The sequence below is a fragment of the Hemicordylus capensis genome, chromosome 3, assembly GCF_027244095.1.
Source record: "Hemicordylus capensis ecotype Gifberg chromosome 3, rHemCap1.1.pri, whole genome shotgun sequence".
NCBI classification, from domain to species: Eukaryota; Metazoa; Chordata; class Lepidosauria; order Squamata; family Cordylidae; genus Hemicordylus; species Hemicordylus capensis.
The window spans coordinates 38,604,712-38,624,472 of NC_069659.1; the positions used below are offsets into that span (position 1 = coordinate 38,604,712).

The following is a 19,761-nucleotide window of genomic DNA, read 5'->3' on the forward strand; positions in this document are numbered from 1 at the left end:
TGTGTTAAAAACAACAACAAACTGGATCAATTCGAGGGAATTAACTTCCCTTGTTCACCAACATATGATGTCTGAATACATGTCTTTGCAGGAAAGGTCTGCTAAGATAAGGGGATTTTATACATCTATGTATACATGATGTTACTTCAGTTTTCTTTTGGAATATGCACTCACCCCGGAAGTAATCACAGGCAAAATTAGCTCCCAAATATTGGGAGTCCGTGTAGAACGCTGAAAAGGTTTTTAGAAAAACCATCCCCTTTATTTTAGAGTAGTCTATTACAGACTGCTGAATGTATAAAGTTTTCTTATGAAGTCAGATAACTGTCTGTCTAGCCCAGTACTAATCAGCAGCAGCTCTGGGATCAGGCATGGGTCTTTCCTTTCACCTGCTACTTGAGAATGTTTTAACTAAGGATGCTGGAGACCGAATCGGGAACCATCTGTATACAAAGTACGTGAGCCACCAGCGATGGCCTTTCCTACTTCTTTCTGTTCCACAGCAGAAAGAATGCTATAGAACCCAAACAGTCCCATTTTATCTTCATACAAGAGTACAGAAATTGGATGAGACAATTCTGGGAGAATACTGTTGATCACCATTTAAATCTTCCGCAGAGGTGGTCTTTTTGTGAGGGAAAGCAAGGTGGTCGAATCAAGGTGTAGGATTTTGGGGTGCCAGTGAATAGCCTCATTGTAGAGGAGAGCTGGTCTTGTGGTAGCAAGCATGACTTGTCCCCTTAGCTAAGCAGGGTCCACCCTGGTTGCATATGAATGGGAGACTTGATGTATGAGCACTGTAAGATCTTCCCCTCAGGGGATGGAGCCACTCTGGGAAGAACAGAAAGTTTCAAAAGTTCCCTCCCTGGCAGCATCTCCAAGATAGGGCTGAGAGAGATTCCTGCCTGCAAGCTTGGAGAAGCCACTGCCAGTCTATGAAGACAATACTGAGCTAGATAGACCAAATGATCTGACTCAGTATATGGCAGCTTCCTATGTTCCAGTGCGGTGGCAAGATGCTCCCTGCTCCCTTACCTGCCTCTCATTTTTGCCTACCTCCCACTACCATCAGGGCAGATCTTCACCAAGAGCCACCCTGGTACTGGTCCTCAGTTGCCACCTCCTCTGGTTCCTTGTCCGGTTGGCACCCCTCCCCAGCACCCATGCACACAAGCAGGTGGAGGGAAGGTGGCATTTGGCACCCTGCCTCAGGTATGCTGGGGTCTTGGGCTGCCACTGATCTTCAGCCATACCCCAAGCCCTTTCTCACGATCAGTGAGAAGGGCTTGGTGGAGGGAAGAGGGGAAGGCTGCTCAAACTTTCCTTCCCTGCAGACGATCTCTCGTTGCTCCCTGGGTGGGTGGATCACCCGCCCAGACAATCGTTGGCAGCCCCCAGCACCACAGAGGGCTGGGGGATGGGATGCGTCCTCCCGGCCCTTTGAGCTCCCCATAATGCACCATACGAGTGTGTGGTGCATTATGGGTATCCCAGTAGTGATGGGCGGGTGCCCATCACTGCTGAGCATTGGCTAAAAGCAGCCGGCGCTGCACATGAGCAGGGAAATGGGATTAAGGGAGTAAGGGCCCCCTTAACCTGGCTGTGCAGGCGGGTTTGTTGCTGTGGTGCCTCCGGCAGCCGTTCACACGACTTCACATGCACAGGCGAGAGTGGGCTTGGCTGTCTCAGCCCGTTCTTGGCTGCATGTCTGAACAGACTCTCTCTGACTACAGAAATCAAATTCAAAGGGGTTTCGAATTAAATTCACCTCAGCCTAACATCACCAGCAACAGGGATATTCGCAATCAATTGGACTCACTAACTGGCCTTTTAGGAGAGATGGATATGGTCTAATCTGGTTTTGGTTAGGGATTACTGCTGAGTGCAGAATTTCATTCTGGAGTAGATATATAATTTTTACTGCAAATCTGGATCTGTTTAATTTTGGTTTAATATGAATTATTTTGATTGGCCTTTTGAGTGTCGATTCTATTTAAGATTTGTTGATATGGTACATAATAATGGTTAATGATTTACCTTTAAATGTTACTGGAATTGTTCTTTATATTGAGACATTGTGGATAGTGATATAGTTGTTGATGTATCTATAATGCTTGCTGTTTTTAGGGCTATGCATGGCACTCATTATTGGGATTGATTTGATCCTGCTAATGATCAAATCATGCTCTTGATCATTAGGAGTCTCTGGATAGCACTCAATCAATAAATTCGTATCAGCTTGATACTTTGAGGTAGGGGGCTTTCCTGAAGATCTGGTGTTTCCCGAAGAAAGCAGGTGCACAGAAGACAGCCAGAGTGATCCAAAATGCCACCTTTCCCTCTGACTTCTTGCCCTAGAATGCATTAGGTCAGGAAGCAACATCATCATGTCACTGTGTGCTTTTCCTGGTGCATTTCTGGGAGGGTGGGATGGGATGGGATGGGATGGCTGCACATCCAGGGCATATAGCAAACTGGGTGGCAAGCGGCCTAGGGACAGGCTGCTGCTGCCATGTTTCTCTTTCCCTCCACACTGCCGGCATTTCTCCTGCCTCCTGGTGTTGTGCACTGAGGTACACCTAGGGAATTTTGGAGCCTGGACCTAAAGGCCTTTGGAGCTGACCCCCTCCTCCTGCAAGTAATCATCCCCCTACACACACACACACACACACACACACACGCACACACACACACAGATACACACCGTATTTTTAACACGTGGGTTCTTGAGGGCACAAACAGCAACTGCGCTCACAAGAATGTAAGCATATAAAACAGGTATGTTTATGCAAATATGCATTAGCACAAACTTTTCATTCATTCATTCATTCATTCATTCGATTTCTATACCGTCCTTCCAAAAATGGCTCAGGGCGGTTTACACGGAAAAACAACAAACACCACATTTCAACACACAACATATTCCCATCCAGTGTTCCCTCTAAGGCATGTGCACATATGTGCACTCACACATTTTTTCATGTCCGCTCAGTTCATTTTAGATCCCACTCAGGTTGAATCAGGAAGGTCCCACTCTGAATGCACACTGCCTTGATGATGCTGCCCAGAACAAAACTCATTCTGCACAGAGATGGGGGAAAATGAGAACACTGTTCCCCTCCCACATCATTCCCCCCCCCACTCCCTCCTCTGTCGGTAAAGCAGAGGTCACGCTCAGCCGCCCGGCACAGGTCACAGTCAGGCTCGGCTGCCAGGTGCAGTGCAAGCTGGCAGCACAATGATCACACTACCCGGGACAGACTAAAGAGGATTTGGGGACCCCAGAGGATGTGGAGGATGTGGACTTCCGCCCGGAAGTCCAGGGGGAAGAGTACCTCTGCTTGTGCAGCTGCAGCAGAGGCATTTATCCACTTACCTCTGCCTCTTTCTTCCCACCCCCCACCACCATGGAGGCTGGGAGTACAGACGCACACTGGCCATATCCCCTCTCCCTTTATCCTCATGGCTGAAAGCATGGTGACACCCTCCTCAACCGCGAAGCACTTGCTTCATGCCCATTGGATCCAACCAGCACAAAGGGAGTGCTTCATAGGCTGGAGAGAGCAAAGGGGACTGCCACGCTTTCCTTCCCTGGGTACCTGTGCACCCAGCCTCCATGGCAGGAGGGCAGGGCAAGGGCATGGGGAACAAGGCAAAAACAAGGTGGCAACATGGAGGAGGGGGTTGAAATTTTGCCACGGCTGCAGCAACAGGGGGAAGAAATGAGGGAGTGGGCTGGCAAGGAGCACCCATGGGTTGTGCGGGGGCACCTTGGCAGATATCCCAGGCCCCATGGCCCAAGTATGCTCATCCCTCCCTTGCTCCATTGTCTCTATGTTTCTGACCCTTTCATTACAGGGTGCAGCCATTCCCCCCATCCCAATGATGCACCCAGAAAAGGATGCAATGTCATGCCTCTGCTTCCTGCCTTAGTGAATTCTAAGGGGCGAAGATGGAGGGGAAGGGGGCAATTTCAGTCACTGGCATTGAGACGGCCTTCTGGGCAGCTGCTTTCTCCTGGGAATGCTGGACCTTCAGGAAAGGTATGATTCTTCAATCCGTTAGATGGGGTGCTGATTCGAAGCAGCATAGTATCAAAGGCATTTGATGCGGCATTGCATCAAAGCCGCCCAGAGACATAAGTCTGGGTGGGGTATGAATTAAATAAATAAATAAATAAATAATTTTCAATTTCAGGGACATTTTTCAACAGAATTGTTTCTGGTGGGAAATGCCCCCATATGGCTTGCATCACATCCAGAACTGATCTGGTTCTATGCACAGCCCTGCTATTTTTGTTGTGAACTGCTATGAGTGCGACGTGATGGGAAACTGGTATACCGATAAAGTAACTATGACTTCCAGAGGGATAAAAGTATTAGTCGGTTGCAGCAAAAACAGCAAAGAGGCTTGTAGCACCTTAAAGACTAACAAATATGTTGTAGCATAAGCTTTTGTGGACTAGAAGCTAACTTCATCAGTTGTCAGATGAAGTGGAGTTTAATTCATGGAAGCTTTTGCTACAATTAATATGTTCGTCTTTAAAGTGCCACGAGACTCTTTGTTATGACTGATTGATTAAGTGCCGTCAAGTCAGTGTTGACTCTTAGCAACCACATAGATAGATTCTCTCCAGGATGATCTGTCTTCAACTTGGCCTTTAAGGTCTCTCAGTGGTGCATTCATTGTTGTCGTAATCAAATCCATCCACCTTGCTGCTGGTTGTCCTTTTCTCTTTCCTTCAACTTTCCCCAGCATTATAGACTTCTCAAGGCAGCTGTGTTTTTGCATAATGTGTCCAAAGTATGATAATGTGAGCCTGGCCATTTGTGTCTTGAGTGAAAATTATGGACTGATTTGTTCAATGATCCATTTGTTTGTTTTCCTGGCTGTCCATGGTATCCTCAAAAGTCTTCTCCAACACCAAAGTTCAAAAGTGTCAATGCTTTTTCTATCTTGCTATGCCTATGCCTAATCTTTGCTATGCCTATGACTAATCCCGAGTGAACTCTTAAGTGTGTTCTGCAGATGTAAACTTTACACTGGTGAAAGAAATCTACCATTCATCTTTTACTGAATAATTGAGGAGCTATTTTTAGCTATTTCCCTCCTAAAAATAGACTAGAGCTACCTTTTCTAAGGGTAGCTTTTTCTTAGCTAGGAACATCGGAAGCTGCCCTCTACTGAGTCAGACCATTGGTCTGTCTAGCTCAGTATTGTGTGACTGGCAGCAGCTCTCTAAGGTTTCAGGCAGGTGTCCCTAGAGATGCCACCAGGAACTGGACGTCAGACTTTCTGCATGCAAAGCAGATGTTCTGCCACTGAGCTACAGCCCATTCCTGTAAGTGGACTCTCCTCTGCTCAGGACTTTTGTTTTCCTAGAAATAGCACAAACATTAGCTACATATTAGCTCTAAGCAGTTTATCCACCAAGACCTCTTTATTACACAAAAATAAGATACCAGTAGTTGCAAGTTTAAAACAAAACCGGTTTCAGTGTTTTCATGAAGAAGGGGCATGCTGGGTGAGTGGTGGGAACTAAGAAAACTGTGTTGATGATGGAAAGAAATTAGCAGAAGCGTAAAATTAAGGAGGCAAGGTATATAGAAAAATTAAAACCAGATATTGATGTTAAGAGGGAGATGGTTTCAGTTATGAAATTTTATTTATTTATTTATAACTTCTATAACACCCAAACTTTAGCTATTAGTCTTTGAAGGGTTAATTGTTCCTTGTTGCAACTTGTATGTGATCCTCCCTTGTCTTCCCTGCCTTAATTGGTAATTGTTAATTTGTTACAGCCAGTATATTGCTCCCTTTCTTCACTGCCTACTGCTTATTTTAAGAGGAATGAATTTAACCACTGCTGTGATACTTGGTTTGGTAAGCAACTGACAATGGTGTTTTTACATTGAAACTGGTTTTTTTTTAACTTGTAACATCTGGTATTTTATTTTTGCGTAATAAAGCAGTCTTGGTGGAAGAATTGATGAGACTAATTGAAGGATACAGGCGCGGAGCCAGACCACCTGTGGCCCGTGTCCAGCCACAGCAGCGGCCCCACTCACCCCACACCTGACGTCAGACATGGGGGGGGCATGGTCTGGCTCCCGAATGGAGCCCTGCGCATTCGCAGCGCAGCCAAGAGTGGCTCTTCCATGCCTTAAAGGGAAGGAGAGGAGAGCTGGTCTTCTGGTAGCAAGCATGACTTGTCCCCTTAGCTAAGCAGGGTCTGCCCTGGTTGCAACTGAATGGGAGACTTGATGTGTGAGCACTGCAAGATATTTCCCTCAGGGGATGAAGCCGCTCTAGGAAGAGCAGAAGGTTCCAAGTTTCCTCCCTGGCTTCTCCAAGATAGGGCTGAGAGAGATTCCTGCCTGCAACCTTGTAGAAGCCGCTGCCAGTCTGTGAAGACAACACTGAGCTAGATAGACCAATGGTCTGACTCAGTATATGGCAGTTTCCTATGTTCCAACTCCCGAACAGGGCTGCGCAGCTCCATTTTTGAGCTAGGTTGGGCCCAGTTTCTTTGAACCCTTTTGCCCAACGGTGGCTCCGCCCCTGGAAGGATACATTTAGAGATCCGTATCTTTCTAGAATACCAGAATAACTAATCTGATATTCCATCCTAGAGGAAACAAACTCCATTTTGACTAATAGCTGTGAGTTACGCGCGCGCACACACACACACACACACACACACACACACACATCATTATATTCATAGCTGTAACCAGCATTGCCAGGACAGGTGCCACCAGTGTAAATGAGCTTTCAAAGCCACTGTTAGTATATATGTCCCAAGTGTGGGGTGGGTGGCTGAGTGGTGTATATAAAGATTTCCTTAAAAGTAGCAACTGTAGCCCATGAAACACAGATGAAAATGCTGGCTACATAGTTGATATAGAAAGTAAATATGGTGGATATAGGCTTTCCCCCTGTTGTTTCAGATGAAGGGATTGGATCAATCTGTGCAGAGCAATCCTGTGCATAATTACACAGAAATAAGTTCCACAGTGGTCAATGGCACTCACTCCCAGATAAGCATGCACAAGGTTGTGGCCACAGTCTAAAAAAAAAAACCTGCAAGTAAAAGATACCTACTGATTCACACCATAGGTGGATCTTATCTATGAGCAAATTAGGAAACACACACCTTAAATTTCTGTCAGCCATGTTGTCTCTGCCTCCATTTTGTGTGCCTACTCCCTCCCTCTGTTGTTCCCTGCTGCTCTTGCCTGCAGCTGCTTTAAGGGTTGTGAGATGGGCAAAGGTAGCAATGACCTCAAAGAACAAATGAAAAGCCCCAGTTCTTTTAAATATTAATATTAATAAGGCAGGAACCAATAGGCATGCTCACTTTTGTTTTTGCAAAGTGAGCAGTCCCAGGAAAACAACCAGAGAGGAATTAGGCTGATTGACACCTCAGACAGCCAATCAGAGTGCCCAGAGGGTGGGGTTTTCTTTTAGCTACTCAGAAGTATCAAATCACCATTTTGATTAGAGAGCAGGTAGGCTGGCTAGCTGTTGGCTGGTCTGATCTTTTGCTGGCTTCTTTGTTTGTGTGCATTTGGAGGGGAGGAATGCAACTTCTGCTTTCTCTCCCTTGCTCTCTGATCTGATCAGTATGCACAGCAATATGGCCATTCCCAAAATGACATGCCATAAAACACTGGAAGGAACAGTGAACTGAAAGACCGGTCTAATTAGATTAGAAACTGGCATAAAGGTAAAGTGTGCCATCAAGTCGATTGTGAGTCCTGGCGCCCACAGAGCCCTGTGGTTTTCTTTAGTAGGAGGGAGTTACCATTGCCTCCTCCCACTCAGTATGAGATGATGCCTTTCAGCATCTTCCTATAGGCTGCTGCCCGATATAGGTGTTTCCCATCATCTGGGAAACATAGCGGGGATTCAAACCGGCAATCTTCTGCTTGTGAGTCAAGCATTTCCCTGCTGCGCCACTTAAAGTGGCATAAGAAGCCAAAAGGTTCTTTTAGGGCATATGCATGGAGTCCAAACTGCTTTTGAAAGAATTGCTGAAATGGCTTTCCATGTGGGTGTTGTGTAGAGAAGGAATGAATTCTGTTGGAAGGAAAATAATTTTTAAAATCCATTTGCTATGCAGACAGCTAACCAGGTGTTTCTCTGGATTGTGGCCAGTATCTGTAACATCGATATGTCCACTGGCAGTTATGGTTCATTGGACAAGGATTAAGAAATTGATCTCTATTTTTAAAAAACATTCATTGCTTGCTAGGATGGGCACCATTAGGGAGAGGGTGTCCCCATGCATCATTGCTTCCCATTGTGTCCTCTAAGTTATAGGAGATGTTTCATAGCTGCAGCAAGCGTCATTGAAAAACCTGCATTTTTTCTATTATTTATGTAGGCATTTTTTAAATAGGCAGGCAGAGCTGCCCTTGTAACTTCAGAATGCATTTGTTCTTTTGTAGCTGGTCTCTACTTTACCTGTGGCTTATATAGATTTATTTACTTTTACATGTATAGCCTGTGCTTCCTCCAAGAAGCCCAGAGTGGTACACATGGTTACATTTCTCCTTCCAACTGCCCTATGAGGAAGGTTATGCTGAGAGATAAGTGACTGTCTCAGAGTCACCCAGTGAGTTTCATGGCTGAATGGGGATTTGGACTTGGATTTCCTCAGTCTAGTCCAGAACACTAACAACTGTACCACTCTGGCTCAGAGTGTTTTTGATGATAATGATATTGTTATTAGTAGTAGTAATATTCATTTTTGAAATAAGCAGGCAGACTTCAAAATGTGTTGTACATTTTGTACTGGATGACTTCAGAATACATTGTACTGGAGGGGTAGGGTATAAATATTTTAAATAAATACTCTCCACAGAAGCAGCCTTTTGTAGCTGGTCTGTGCTTTACCTGTGGCTTGTACAGTTCTTTTGCTCTCTGTGTGTTCTTGTTTTGATCCTGCCATGTTAGATACAAATCTACACACTACTGTAGTCCTGTTAAGCACTATAAATCAACAGATCTTTTCCATATTTCTCTATATCTCTGCTGTTGAGCAATTGAGATCTGTGTGCTTGTATGTTTGTACTTTGATCCCACCTGTTAGCTACAAATCTAAACTTTACCAGTTATTTCAAAGGCACCCACCTAGTCCTGGCTCCACCTCTGTAGCTGCCTACAATTGACTCCACCTCTCACATCCTGTGGCTCCACCCATCACCTGCCCTGCCTAGCACCCCCTCCCCAGTCCCAGGAGAGACTTTGCTTTCCAGTACCTAGGCATGTCTTAGCTTTTTGAATAAATGATTGTATAATTGGATTTCACAGTTGCTCATGATACTCATGATCAGGATCTTTGGTTTGGCATCTCTTCTTTATCGGTACACTGGTGCCCTCTTATTTGTTCCAATCCACACACATAAGACATGCATTCAGGCTTGGCTCTACTGTACAGGTAGACCAAGTGGAATTTGGAGTGGCACAGTTTGAGAGTCATTCTCCTGGAAATAGTGCATGGTTCTGGACTTTTATGCTGTTTCCAGATGTGTCTCAGGACCCAAATGTAGTGTGCACCTGGGGCTCCTAACCTTGGGTCCCCAGATGTTGGACTACAACTTCCATCCAAAAGGCATGTGGCTGGTAGGAGTTATAGTACAACATCCTGGGACCTCTGGTGTACTCCACTCCAACATTATCTAGGCCAGGAGTTCCCAACCTATGGCACTCCAGATGTTGTGGAACTACAATTCCCATCATCCCAGCTACAATTTATTGTGACTGGGGATGCTGGGAGTTGTAGTTCAGCAACATCTGGAGGTCCATAGGTTGGGAACCCCTGATCTAGGCTGCTGAAATGCTTTCTCATTTTGTGTGGGGAAAGCCTCTAAGGTGGCAAAAAGCCTTCAGCTCAGCTGTCTCTGCCTTTAGAAACGTAGGAAGCTGCCTTATGTCAAACCATTGGTCCATTGAGCTCAGAATTGCCCACACAGACTGGCAGTGGCTTTCCAAGGCTCCTGGCAGGAGTCATCCCCCGCCCTACCTGGAGATACAAGGGATTGAACCCAAGACCTCTTGCATACAAAGCAGACACTCTACCACTGAACTATGGCCCTTTTTCATGTCTACCTGTACATAAAGGTAAAGTGTGCCTCCAAGTCGACTGTGACTCCTGGCGCCCACAGAGCCCTGTGGTTTTCTTTTGGTAGAATACAGGAGGGGTTTACCATTGCCTCCCCCCGCCCCGCACAGTACATGATGCCTTTCAGCATCTTCCCATATAGCTGCTGCCCGATATAGGTGTTTCCCATCATCTGGGAAACATACCAGCAGGGATTTGAACCGGCAACCTTCTGCTTGTTAGTCAAGCATTTCCCTGCTGCACCACTTAAGGTAATCTGTACATAAATATAGCACAATTCACAGCACAGCTAAACTGAGGAGTTTGGGGTTAAGCCCACTTACATTCCACTCACAGAACCACTGCCTTGCAAGTACAGATTTCAATGATATTTTATTCCAAGTTCAGTGAGCTTCATATTCAAGGAAACAAGTTGAGGACTACGACTGCTGCGCCGCCTGCAGCTTTCAGCTTTCCTGTTTGCTCTGTGCTCCACTGATTGCACTGTGTTTCGATTCTCTCTGCTGCTGTGATTTTACTTCTGTGTTTGTCAATGCAATTGTTGTATTGGGTTTTATGTATCTGTAAGCTGCTTTGCCATCCCTGATGAGAACCAGGATAGACATCTAAAATAAATAGTCTTTGGGAAGCAAGAGCCATGGAAATTAATGGAACACCTTTCCTTTAGGACTACAATATTACATCGAAAGCTCAACCCCATCAGCTTCTGACAGTTACTGGGCCAATGAATTTTGGGAGGAAATTTTGCCCCTCCACCATGCTATGGGTAATGTGAGTGCTTCATGTGGGGCCTTATGCAAGATGATCTGATGTGAAAGACTCTTCTCCCCTCAGAAGATCAGAAGTCATGCAAATCAGGCTACCACATAGTGGAACATAGAAAGTTGCCTTATACGGAGTCCAACCATTAGTCCACCTAGGTCTGTATTGTCTACACTGATTGGCAGCAGCTCTCCGAGGTCTCAGGCAGGAGCCTACCTGGAGATGCCAGGGACTGAGCCTGGGACCTTCTGCATGCAAAGCAGGTGCTCTACCACCGAGCTATGGCTTCATATCCTGTGCCCACATGACACATTGTAATTGGTTCACATGACCAATTCCACTGGGGCTAGGTGGGAGGCAGGAGCCTACCAACCTTCCCCACCTAATCTGCTCCTCTTCAGGGCACTGCTGTTCCTGCACCCACATGACCAGCACGGTGGCGGTTGCCTGATGTGGGATTGGGAGGAGGAAGTCCTTCTACATCCCACAATGCACTGTACAGGCAGTAGAGAGGCAGTGCTGCAGTCAGGGCTCTATGGCCACCACTCCTGGTGCCATTTTCAGAGCCCCAAAGGTGCACATGACTTCAAAATGATTTAGGGTGGTGGTTGGTTGGTTGGTTGGTTGGTTGGTTGGTTGGTTGGTTGGTTGGTTGGTTTGCAAAGAAGTATCATGTGAAGATTGCCTTATCCCTCTCCAACCAGTTATTTTCCCAATCCAGTTCTCCCTCAGCTGCTTTTTACCTCAACAGTTCAGATGGATGTTTGCAAGGGTTAGCACACTGGGGGAAATTTGGGAGTAGAAGAATGCAGGCAGGAAAAGGTTATGTAACCTCAACACTTCTCTGCTCAGAACTGGATCTTCACAAAGTTGTTTTTATATACAGAAGTGGCCTCCGGCATTTCATTACACACACGTGTGTGTAACATGTAGTTTCTCCTAAGTGTCACTGAGTTATACGCCACTTAATCCCAGGTAATTGTACCTGGAATTACAGTCTTATTTCTTGCCTGATCTCTGAGGCTGAATTTCAAAATCGTATTTCCAGCTTTTCCAAATTCAAAACTTTTGAAATGGAGTTCTGAATTTTTAATTTAGCACGTGTACGAATCAAGATTCGTGCATAGATTCGAAGCACAGATTTGACATCTTTAAAAGTGAGGAGATCCTCTGCTGCTCCACACAGCTTCCTGGTGCAGCCTCATGCTGCCAGTGCTCCCCCCAGCAGCCCTCATGCAGCAATGGCACACATGGCCTCTGCACATGTGTGACAGCCATTTGTGTGGTCAGCAACCATGCTAACCAGGCAACTGGCCACCACGCCAGGGCTGCTAGGGGACGTGCCTCCACAGCACAAAGCTGCATGGAGTAGCAGAGGAGCAGGTAAGGACCTGGTCTCCTCACTTTCAAAGGTGCCGATTCTGTGCTTTGAATCTGCGCATGAATCTCGATTCGTGCACAACCCTAAATTTAATGTTTTGTTTTTGAATTAGTTTGAAGGGTTTTTGTTTTTGCAAAATCTTATTTCAGCGAGAGTTATGTGCCATCCTACACTCTCATGTAGATGACCCATTGATTTCAGTAGAACTTACCTCTGAGGAGGTGAGACTAGGGTTCAAGTTCAGGATAGATCACAGGGACCATGTCATTTTCAGGTCTGCATAACTTGAACCAGAACAAAGATCTAATTTAGTTTTACCAAAATCTAACCAGTCAACCTCAAATTTGGCAAGATTTATCAAATGTATAGAAAGCTAGTCCTATAGTTTGCCTGTAACGTTGGCAAATGTGTAATACAGTATACAACCACAACATCTGATTATAAGGCAAAGGCATCCCCCATAATGGCAGCTACTTCATCCTGAATATATTAGTCAGAATCCAAATACCTGCATTAGTTCAGTCTAGGGTCGGGGTAGGCAACTATGACTCTCTAGCTGTTGTTGAACTTCCATCATCCCCAGTCACATTGCATCTATAGATAATGGGAGTTGCAGTTCAACAACAGCTGGGGAGCCAAGGTTGCCTACCCCTGGTCTAAAGGTAAAGTGTGCTGTCGAGTTGGTGTCGACTCCTGGTGACCACAGAGCCCTGTGGTTGTCTTTGGTAGGCTACAGGAGGGGTTCACCATTGCCATCTCCCATGCAGTATGAGATGATGCCTTTCTGTACCTTCATATATCGCTATATCTTTCTATATCACTGATGCCCAATATAGGTGTTTCCCATAGTTTGGGAAACATACCAGCGGGGATTTGAACCTGGTCTAGGGGGTCTTCATGTTCACATGTCTCAAACAGAAGCCATCGCCACTGATAATACACAGCAAGCTGCATTTGGTACCAAAGGGTCTGATGTTCAAATGAAAACCAATAATTTTGCTTCAGGCATGTCTAAAAAGTCTATGGATCCCAGCCATTGGCTTCAAATAAATAAATAAATGCCACAGCTTTTAATGGCCCTTGATATCAACTGAGTATGTTTTGGATCACAGTCTGACATTTACTTGGAGGTAGCTTCACAGACATAAATGGAGTACTTCTAAACACAACTGAAATTCTAGTCAAACATTTCCCACTGCCTTCTGTCTTTTTTTATTATAAGCTACCATGAGCATTTGCTGGTTGGAAAAGCAGTTTGGAAGCTTTTAAAATAAAATGATAAACACCAACCTGTACACCAAATACAACTGCTTTAAACCTAAAAAGGTTGTCAGTTGGGCCAATAAATTCCAAATAACTACTTTCAAGTAAATATGTTTAGGATTGAAACCATAATTACATCAACAGCCTGATCATATAAATTACTCAGAATTTATAGGGGACTTATTTCTGAATAGACATGCATAGATTAGACTGCAAATACTCTCTGGATTGCACTTATGTATGAAGTCTAATAAACTCAATGAATGTCTTGTCCTTATTCCTTTTTCAATGTAAACCCCTTTTTGTTAAAAAGTGGAATATTCAAAATAATACTTCTAATCCCCAGCCAAAGGCCACTGCAGCTGGGGATTCTGGGAGTTGCAGTTTGGGAACATTGGGGAATCCCTTTTACAGGTAACATTGCTCCTTACACTGAACATTTTTGCCCACACAAGGGCAGTTCACATGGTTGTCATTGGGATAAACCTCCTACCCTCATTCAGGAGCTGGGCATGCTCCTGGTTTTCCATCATGCATTAGATAAAAATGAGGTCAAAGGTGGGGATCTTGATGGTCAGTCAAGCCCTAGCTGGGTAGGATGTTTCCCCCACCTACCTCGATCAGTATCTAGGTGGCACTGGGTAGGGTGCACTCATCCTTGATTGATGATCAGGCTCCCCAACTCTGACTTTGTTTTTATTTAAGATATGGTGACAAAATGGAAGCATGTCTAGCTCCCGAAACTGGGTAGGACTTGTCTCCCATCCAATTTATAGTCGTGTGAATTGCCCTACTGTGAACATTTTTGCAACTTCCTTTTCAAAACAATTGTAACTTGAGTCCCACTTGCTACTCAAAATGGAGTTCCTTCTTTCCATAGAGTTCTGCTACCACTCAGCACACCGCACATAAAACTAGATCTGGGTGGCCATCAGCCTATCCCATCAGACCTGAGCAAGACCATTTCCCACTGGATTGGAGCCCTTTTACAAGTAATTTGCTTTGGAGCTTTTCGGCCCCTCCCTATCTTCCTGTGAGCTGTAAGGCAAAATAGTCCTCCTTTGGGTATATTTACGGTACCAAGGAAACAAAAGAGAAATATGCTTTAATTTTATCCCCTTGCTTTTCTCCCATTAAAATGCATCATTAGCCTAACAACATTGGTCATAAAAAAACAAACAAGAACAGCAACCAGCAAGGCATTCCGGGCCCAATTCCCTGAGATACGCCGTTTTCATCATGAAGAGAAGGGTCGGTGGAGAAGTGGCAGCTACAGGGCACCTCCCGCAGTGTGGAAATGAAGCAATTTTTTTCTATTAAAAAAAAAATCAACTCCCCTCCCTCCCACATCCCAACAAAAACTTGGGTCGCTCACAGTGCATTGTGTACAAACATGCAGCAAAGGGCTGGAGTGTGACAATGTATAGGGAAGTCCATCCTAGCACACAGACGGGAAGGAGAGCCCATGTCCTCACCCCATCAGTTTCTTTGAGGGGGCAGCAGCCCTGGCCACCAGGGACTGGTGGGTGCACATGTGCTTCCCCCTTCAGTGAGGAGAGCAGGAATCCCCAGCTATTCAGTCTTTCCTTCCAGCTACCGTCACTGCGCTGTGGGTGGCACCAGGCCAGTGGAACCCAACACCGCTCCACTAGGACCAGAGCCAGTTGTCCCTGGCTGCATGGAGGAGACTGGGCTCATAGGTTCTGACCCACTGTGCACGCCACCCGGCTGAGTCTGTTGCATCTTCTTCTTGTTGATCTTCCTCTCCTTTGCCCGCCTGTTCTGAAACCAGATTTTTACCTGGGGAAGAGGATAACAAAAGTAAGTGCTGGTCAGTTGGGGAGCCGTTGGTCCATTTCATGCTTGGCTAAGGTTGCTCTTGAGTAGTCCTATTCATATCAATGGGATTGGTCCCTAGCATGTACTTTGTAAATTGCAGCTAAGGCTGTAATCCTGTACACATTTAGCGGTGGATAAGGCCCACTGAATATACTGGGCTTACTTCTAGTAAATATGCAGAGGATTCGGTTGCATAAGGGAAAATTCCTTCCCTCCCCCCCAATAAGGAGAGGGAGGGAGAATTGTGTAGAAAGAGGGTGGATGCATAATAAATTCCTGAGAATCTAAGTTCTCCTTTTCAAAGCAGGAAGATAACAGTTTTCAGGCCTCAGCTCTTTGTGTGTTCAGAATGTTATGAGAGAGAAAACAGTGCCTCTTGTTGGGATGACACTTCATACGCATATCATGACGTTCATATCTTCTTAATGCAATGAATAGGACTCTGAATTATTATTTGTCAAGCTGGCTTAAGTGAAGGACTTTTAAATTCAATTGATTTCCATGGGGAAGAGTTAGGATGCATTCAGACATTCCTGAAAACAGTGCTTGAAACAGTGTCTCTACTCTGGGAATGCACTCACCACAATGTGGCAGAGGTGCCCATTCCTCTCCCAGACTGAACTCAGGGGAAACTGGTGCTGCAGGTTGGAAGCAGAAGTCGTTTGTGCATTGAGCTGATTATCTAATTCAGGGCTGCACATCTTTGGCCCTCCATTTGCTATTGGACTACAACTCCCAACATCCCTCATGGTTGGTCATTGTGGTTGAGGATGATGGGAGCTGTAGTCCAACAACATTGAAGGGTCCAAGTTGTGCAACCCTGATCTAGTTGGTGTGTGATCTTACTCCCTGCCTCTACCAAATCCTGGAGCAGTTTTGCAGCTTTAATAAAATCAATTGAAGGGGTGTGTGTGTGTGTGTGTATGTGTGTGTGTTTAAGCAACACCCAATAAAGAAGTGTCAAATAAACTTCTAGCCACATAAAAAATAAACAGTGATTTAAACCATTAAAAATGAAGGCAGATAGATGAACAACAGCAGGAAGTTTTCCACACTGGACTTTTAAAGCCCTTTAATTTGCATCTCCTCTGGAATGGAGGGGATGTGTTCACATATTGGCCAGCTTTACCCCCAAGTCCCTCTTAGTTATCAGGGAGCAGTTCACACACAATTCGGGTTTTTCACTGTACGTTAGAGTGTAGCCCAATTTATATCCTGGGTAAAAAAATCCACTATTTGCGTCAGTTTTTTGGGACAACTTCGAGTTCGCAGTAAAGCCTCCCAGTAAACTCACGGTAAAACCTGCTGTGTATAAAAATCCCTGGAGAGTTAAATCCAATGGTTAAACAAGGACTTGAAGCATAGACAACTATGTCTGTCAATTGCAGTGCAAAGAAAAAGAGGGAAAATCAGCCCACTCAAAGAGTGATGGGACTCCTGGTTTTAGATACAACCTTAGACATGTGCTTAACTTTCTCATGGAAAACGAACAAGCTAGCTTACTTTGGTTGGCTTGCACCTCATGTTTAAAAGAGCCTGCTCATGATTTTCAAGGATGAAAATCACGATTCTGTGTGAGCTATCCAGATTAACCATTTCAAGCAAACAGGCATTTTGATTCAGCATGAATCTCATTAGTTCTTTGACAAACAGCTTTATTATTCTAGGAATAGATCATTACAAATTCATTGAGCAATAATGATATATGTTAACACAAAAGACAGTAATTAAATTGAAATCTGTAGTGTAATCTGCCAATTAAAACACACATATATCAAAGGCAGAGAACACATGTTCCAGCATTCCTAAACTTAGTCTAATATTGTTATTATTTAGAAGATATATTGAGAACAAAGAAGTTTTCCAAGTGGTTTATGTAGCAAAGGTAAAGAGAAAGTTCTTCCCTGTTGCAAAGGGACTCACAATCTAAAAAGAAACACAAAGGAGGCACCAGCAATAGCCACTGAAGGGATGCTCTGCTGGGAAGAACAGAGACTGTTGACATCCCCCTGCTAAACAGAAGATTACTAACACTTTAAAGGTGCCTCTTTGCCCAGAAGAGGAGATCTGGTCTTGTGGTTGCAAGCATGACTTGTCCCCTTAGTTAAGCAGGGTCTGCCCTGGTTGCATATGAACGGGAGACTTGATGTGTGAGCACTGAAAGATATTCCCATTAGGGGATGGAGCCGCTCTGGAAAGAGCATCTAGGTTCCAAGTTCCCTCCCTGGCAGCATCTCCCAAGATAGGGCTGAGATTGATTCCTGCCTGTAGCCTTGGAAAAGCCGCTGCCAATATTGTGTAGACAATACTGAGCTAGATGGACCAAGGGTCTGACTCAGTATATGGCAGCTCCCTATGTTCCTGTGTTCCAGTTAGCAAGCAGGGGTATTCTTCTATAACAGAGGTAGGAAGACCCCAGGAGTGCAGCATTATTCAGCTGGAGTTCCAGTTCCAAAGTAGCAGCTCGGGGGGGGGGGGGGGCGGGGTGTCAGACACATAGGGTGGCTTCACATATAATGGAAGGAACTGCTAGTTCCTGGCAAACATGCCCTTCCAGTACTTCTGCTTCCTCTGTGTAATTTGAACCTGGAAGTGTTGGGTTGCCAGTGTTGGGAGCCCAACATCTATAACCAACATTTGAAGTTGGACAGCAGTTGCTGGACTGCTCTCAACATGGGCAGCCTAAAATTTCTATATTCAAATGACACAGAAGAGTACCAGGAAGTACCAGGAGTGTGCGCTTACCTCCGGGGAACCAGCAGTCTCTCCCTACTTATTTGCCTCTGTTATTTGTGAAGGTGCCCTTAGAATTAAGGATCAGGGTGCATCCGAGGACATGAACAGAGGAAGCTGCCATATACCAAGTCAAACCATCATTCCATCATCTCTTCGCCCAAGCTTTCTCAGCTTCCTAATTTTTTTGGGTTTTAATCTCTGGTTTATTTTTAAATTGTTCAATTGTTTTAAGTTTTTGGGTTTTTTTGGTATATGTTTTTAACTGGCTTTATGCTATTGTTAACCACCCAGAGACGAAAGTTTGGGGCGGTGTACAAATTTGATGAATAATAGATAGATAGATAGATAGATAGATAGATAGATAGATAGATAGATAGATAAAATTCCATCTAGCTCAGTATTGTCTGCACAGACAGGCAGTGGCTTCTCCAAGGTTATAGGCAGGGGGTTATCCCAGCCCTATGTGGTGATGCCAAGGAGGGAACTTGAAACCTTCTGAATGCAAGCATGCAGATACTCTTCCCAGACCTCCCCTACCCATAAGGGGAATCTCTTCCAGTGCTCACACATGTTGTCTCCCATTCAAATACAAACCAGGGTAGATCCTACTTAGCAAATGGGACAATTCATGCTTGCTACCACAAGACCAGCTCTTCTCCCATTCAGCCTAGGAATTTGTTTTCAGTATCAAAACTGAACTCCCAGTCCTTTCATACAAAAATCTACTCCTGGTCTCCCCCCCACCTCACCCCCAACTTCCTTCACTTCAACGGCCTAATTCACAGCTGAAGTCAGAAATCTTTGTCAAAGATTTACCCATAGCTCTCAATCTACCTTCTGCCCAGATGTAGTCTACACCAATAGGGATGTGTGATCCTATGCACACTTGCCTAGGAATAGCTTCTCCCATCAGCTCAGTAGAATTTATTTCCATGTAAGTATGCAGGGGATCAGGCTCCAAAGTGACAAACTCAGGCCTTCATTCAAACCTGCATGATCCGTGACTCACCAAGGTCAACACAGCCAATCAACCATCTATGGTGCTTTTAGTTGATTGACTGTAACTGATTAAGCAGGGGGGGCGGCGGGGGGGGTGTTTCCAGGCATCTGGAGACAGGACCGTCTCTAGCATTTGCAGGGCCCAAGATGAGAAAGATTTGCAGGGTCCCCCTAGTATTGTTCTGGCTCTACCAAAACCAGAAGAGTCCTGCACTTCTGTGCAGGGAACAGTAAACTTGGGGCCCTGAATGACTCCTCCCCCCCCAGCCCCCCCTTCAGATGGACCTGCCTGGAAGCAGGACAAGCCCTGGGGTTTTTGGCACCCTAGGTGCAGTTTGACTTTGGCGCCCCCCACAGCTAGTGGTGTAGTGCAGCAGGGACGCAGTCCCGGTATTTTTCTCTCTCCAGGGTCTCAGCAGGAATGCATAGCCTTTGGCTGTCTACATGGAAATAATGTGCTGTTCTTGCTGTTCCACCCATTTATTACCATTCTTCCTATCTTGGAAACATGGGAAGCTGCCTTGTACTGAGTCAATCCCTGGGTCCATCTAGCTCAGTATTGCCTACACTGGCTGGCAGCAGCTCTCCATGCAGTGTGCCCTCTAACACGGATTCCCAGATGTTGTAGACTACAACTCCCAGCATCCCCAGC

The 19,761-nt window shown here is 45.3% G+C and overlaps 1 protein-coding gene across 1 annotated transcript in view; it reads right to left on the reverse strand.

Annotated features, from left to right (window-relative positions):
• Nucleotides 1-13,380: 13,380 nt before the first annotated feature.
• Nucleotides 13,381-19,761, reverse strand: part of CDX2 (caudal type homeobox 2) — a 34,047-nt gene continuing 27,666 nt past the window's right edge. Inside the window, exon 3 of the mRNA XM_053305018.1 lies at nt 13,381-15,335. Within this exon, the coding sequence (XP_053160993.1) occupies nt 15,135-15,335 (201 nt within the window). The 3' untranslated portion in view covers nt 13,381-15,134. The remainder of the gene's footprint in view (nt 15,336-19,761) is intronic.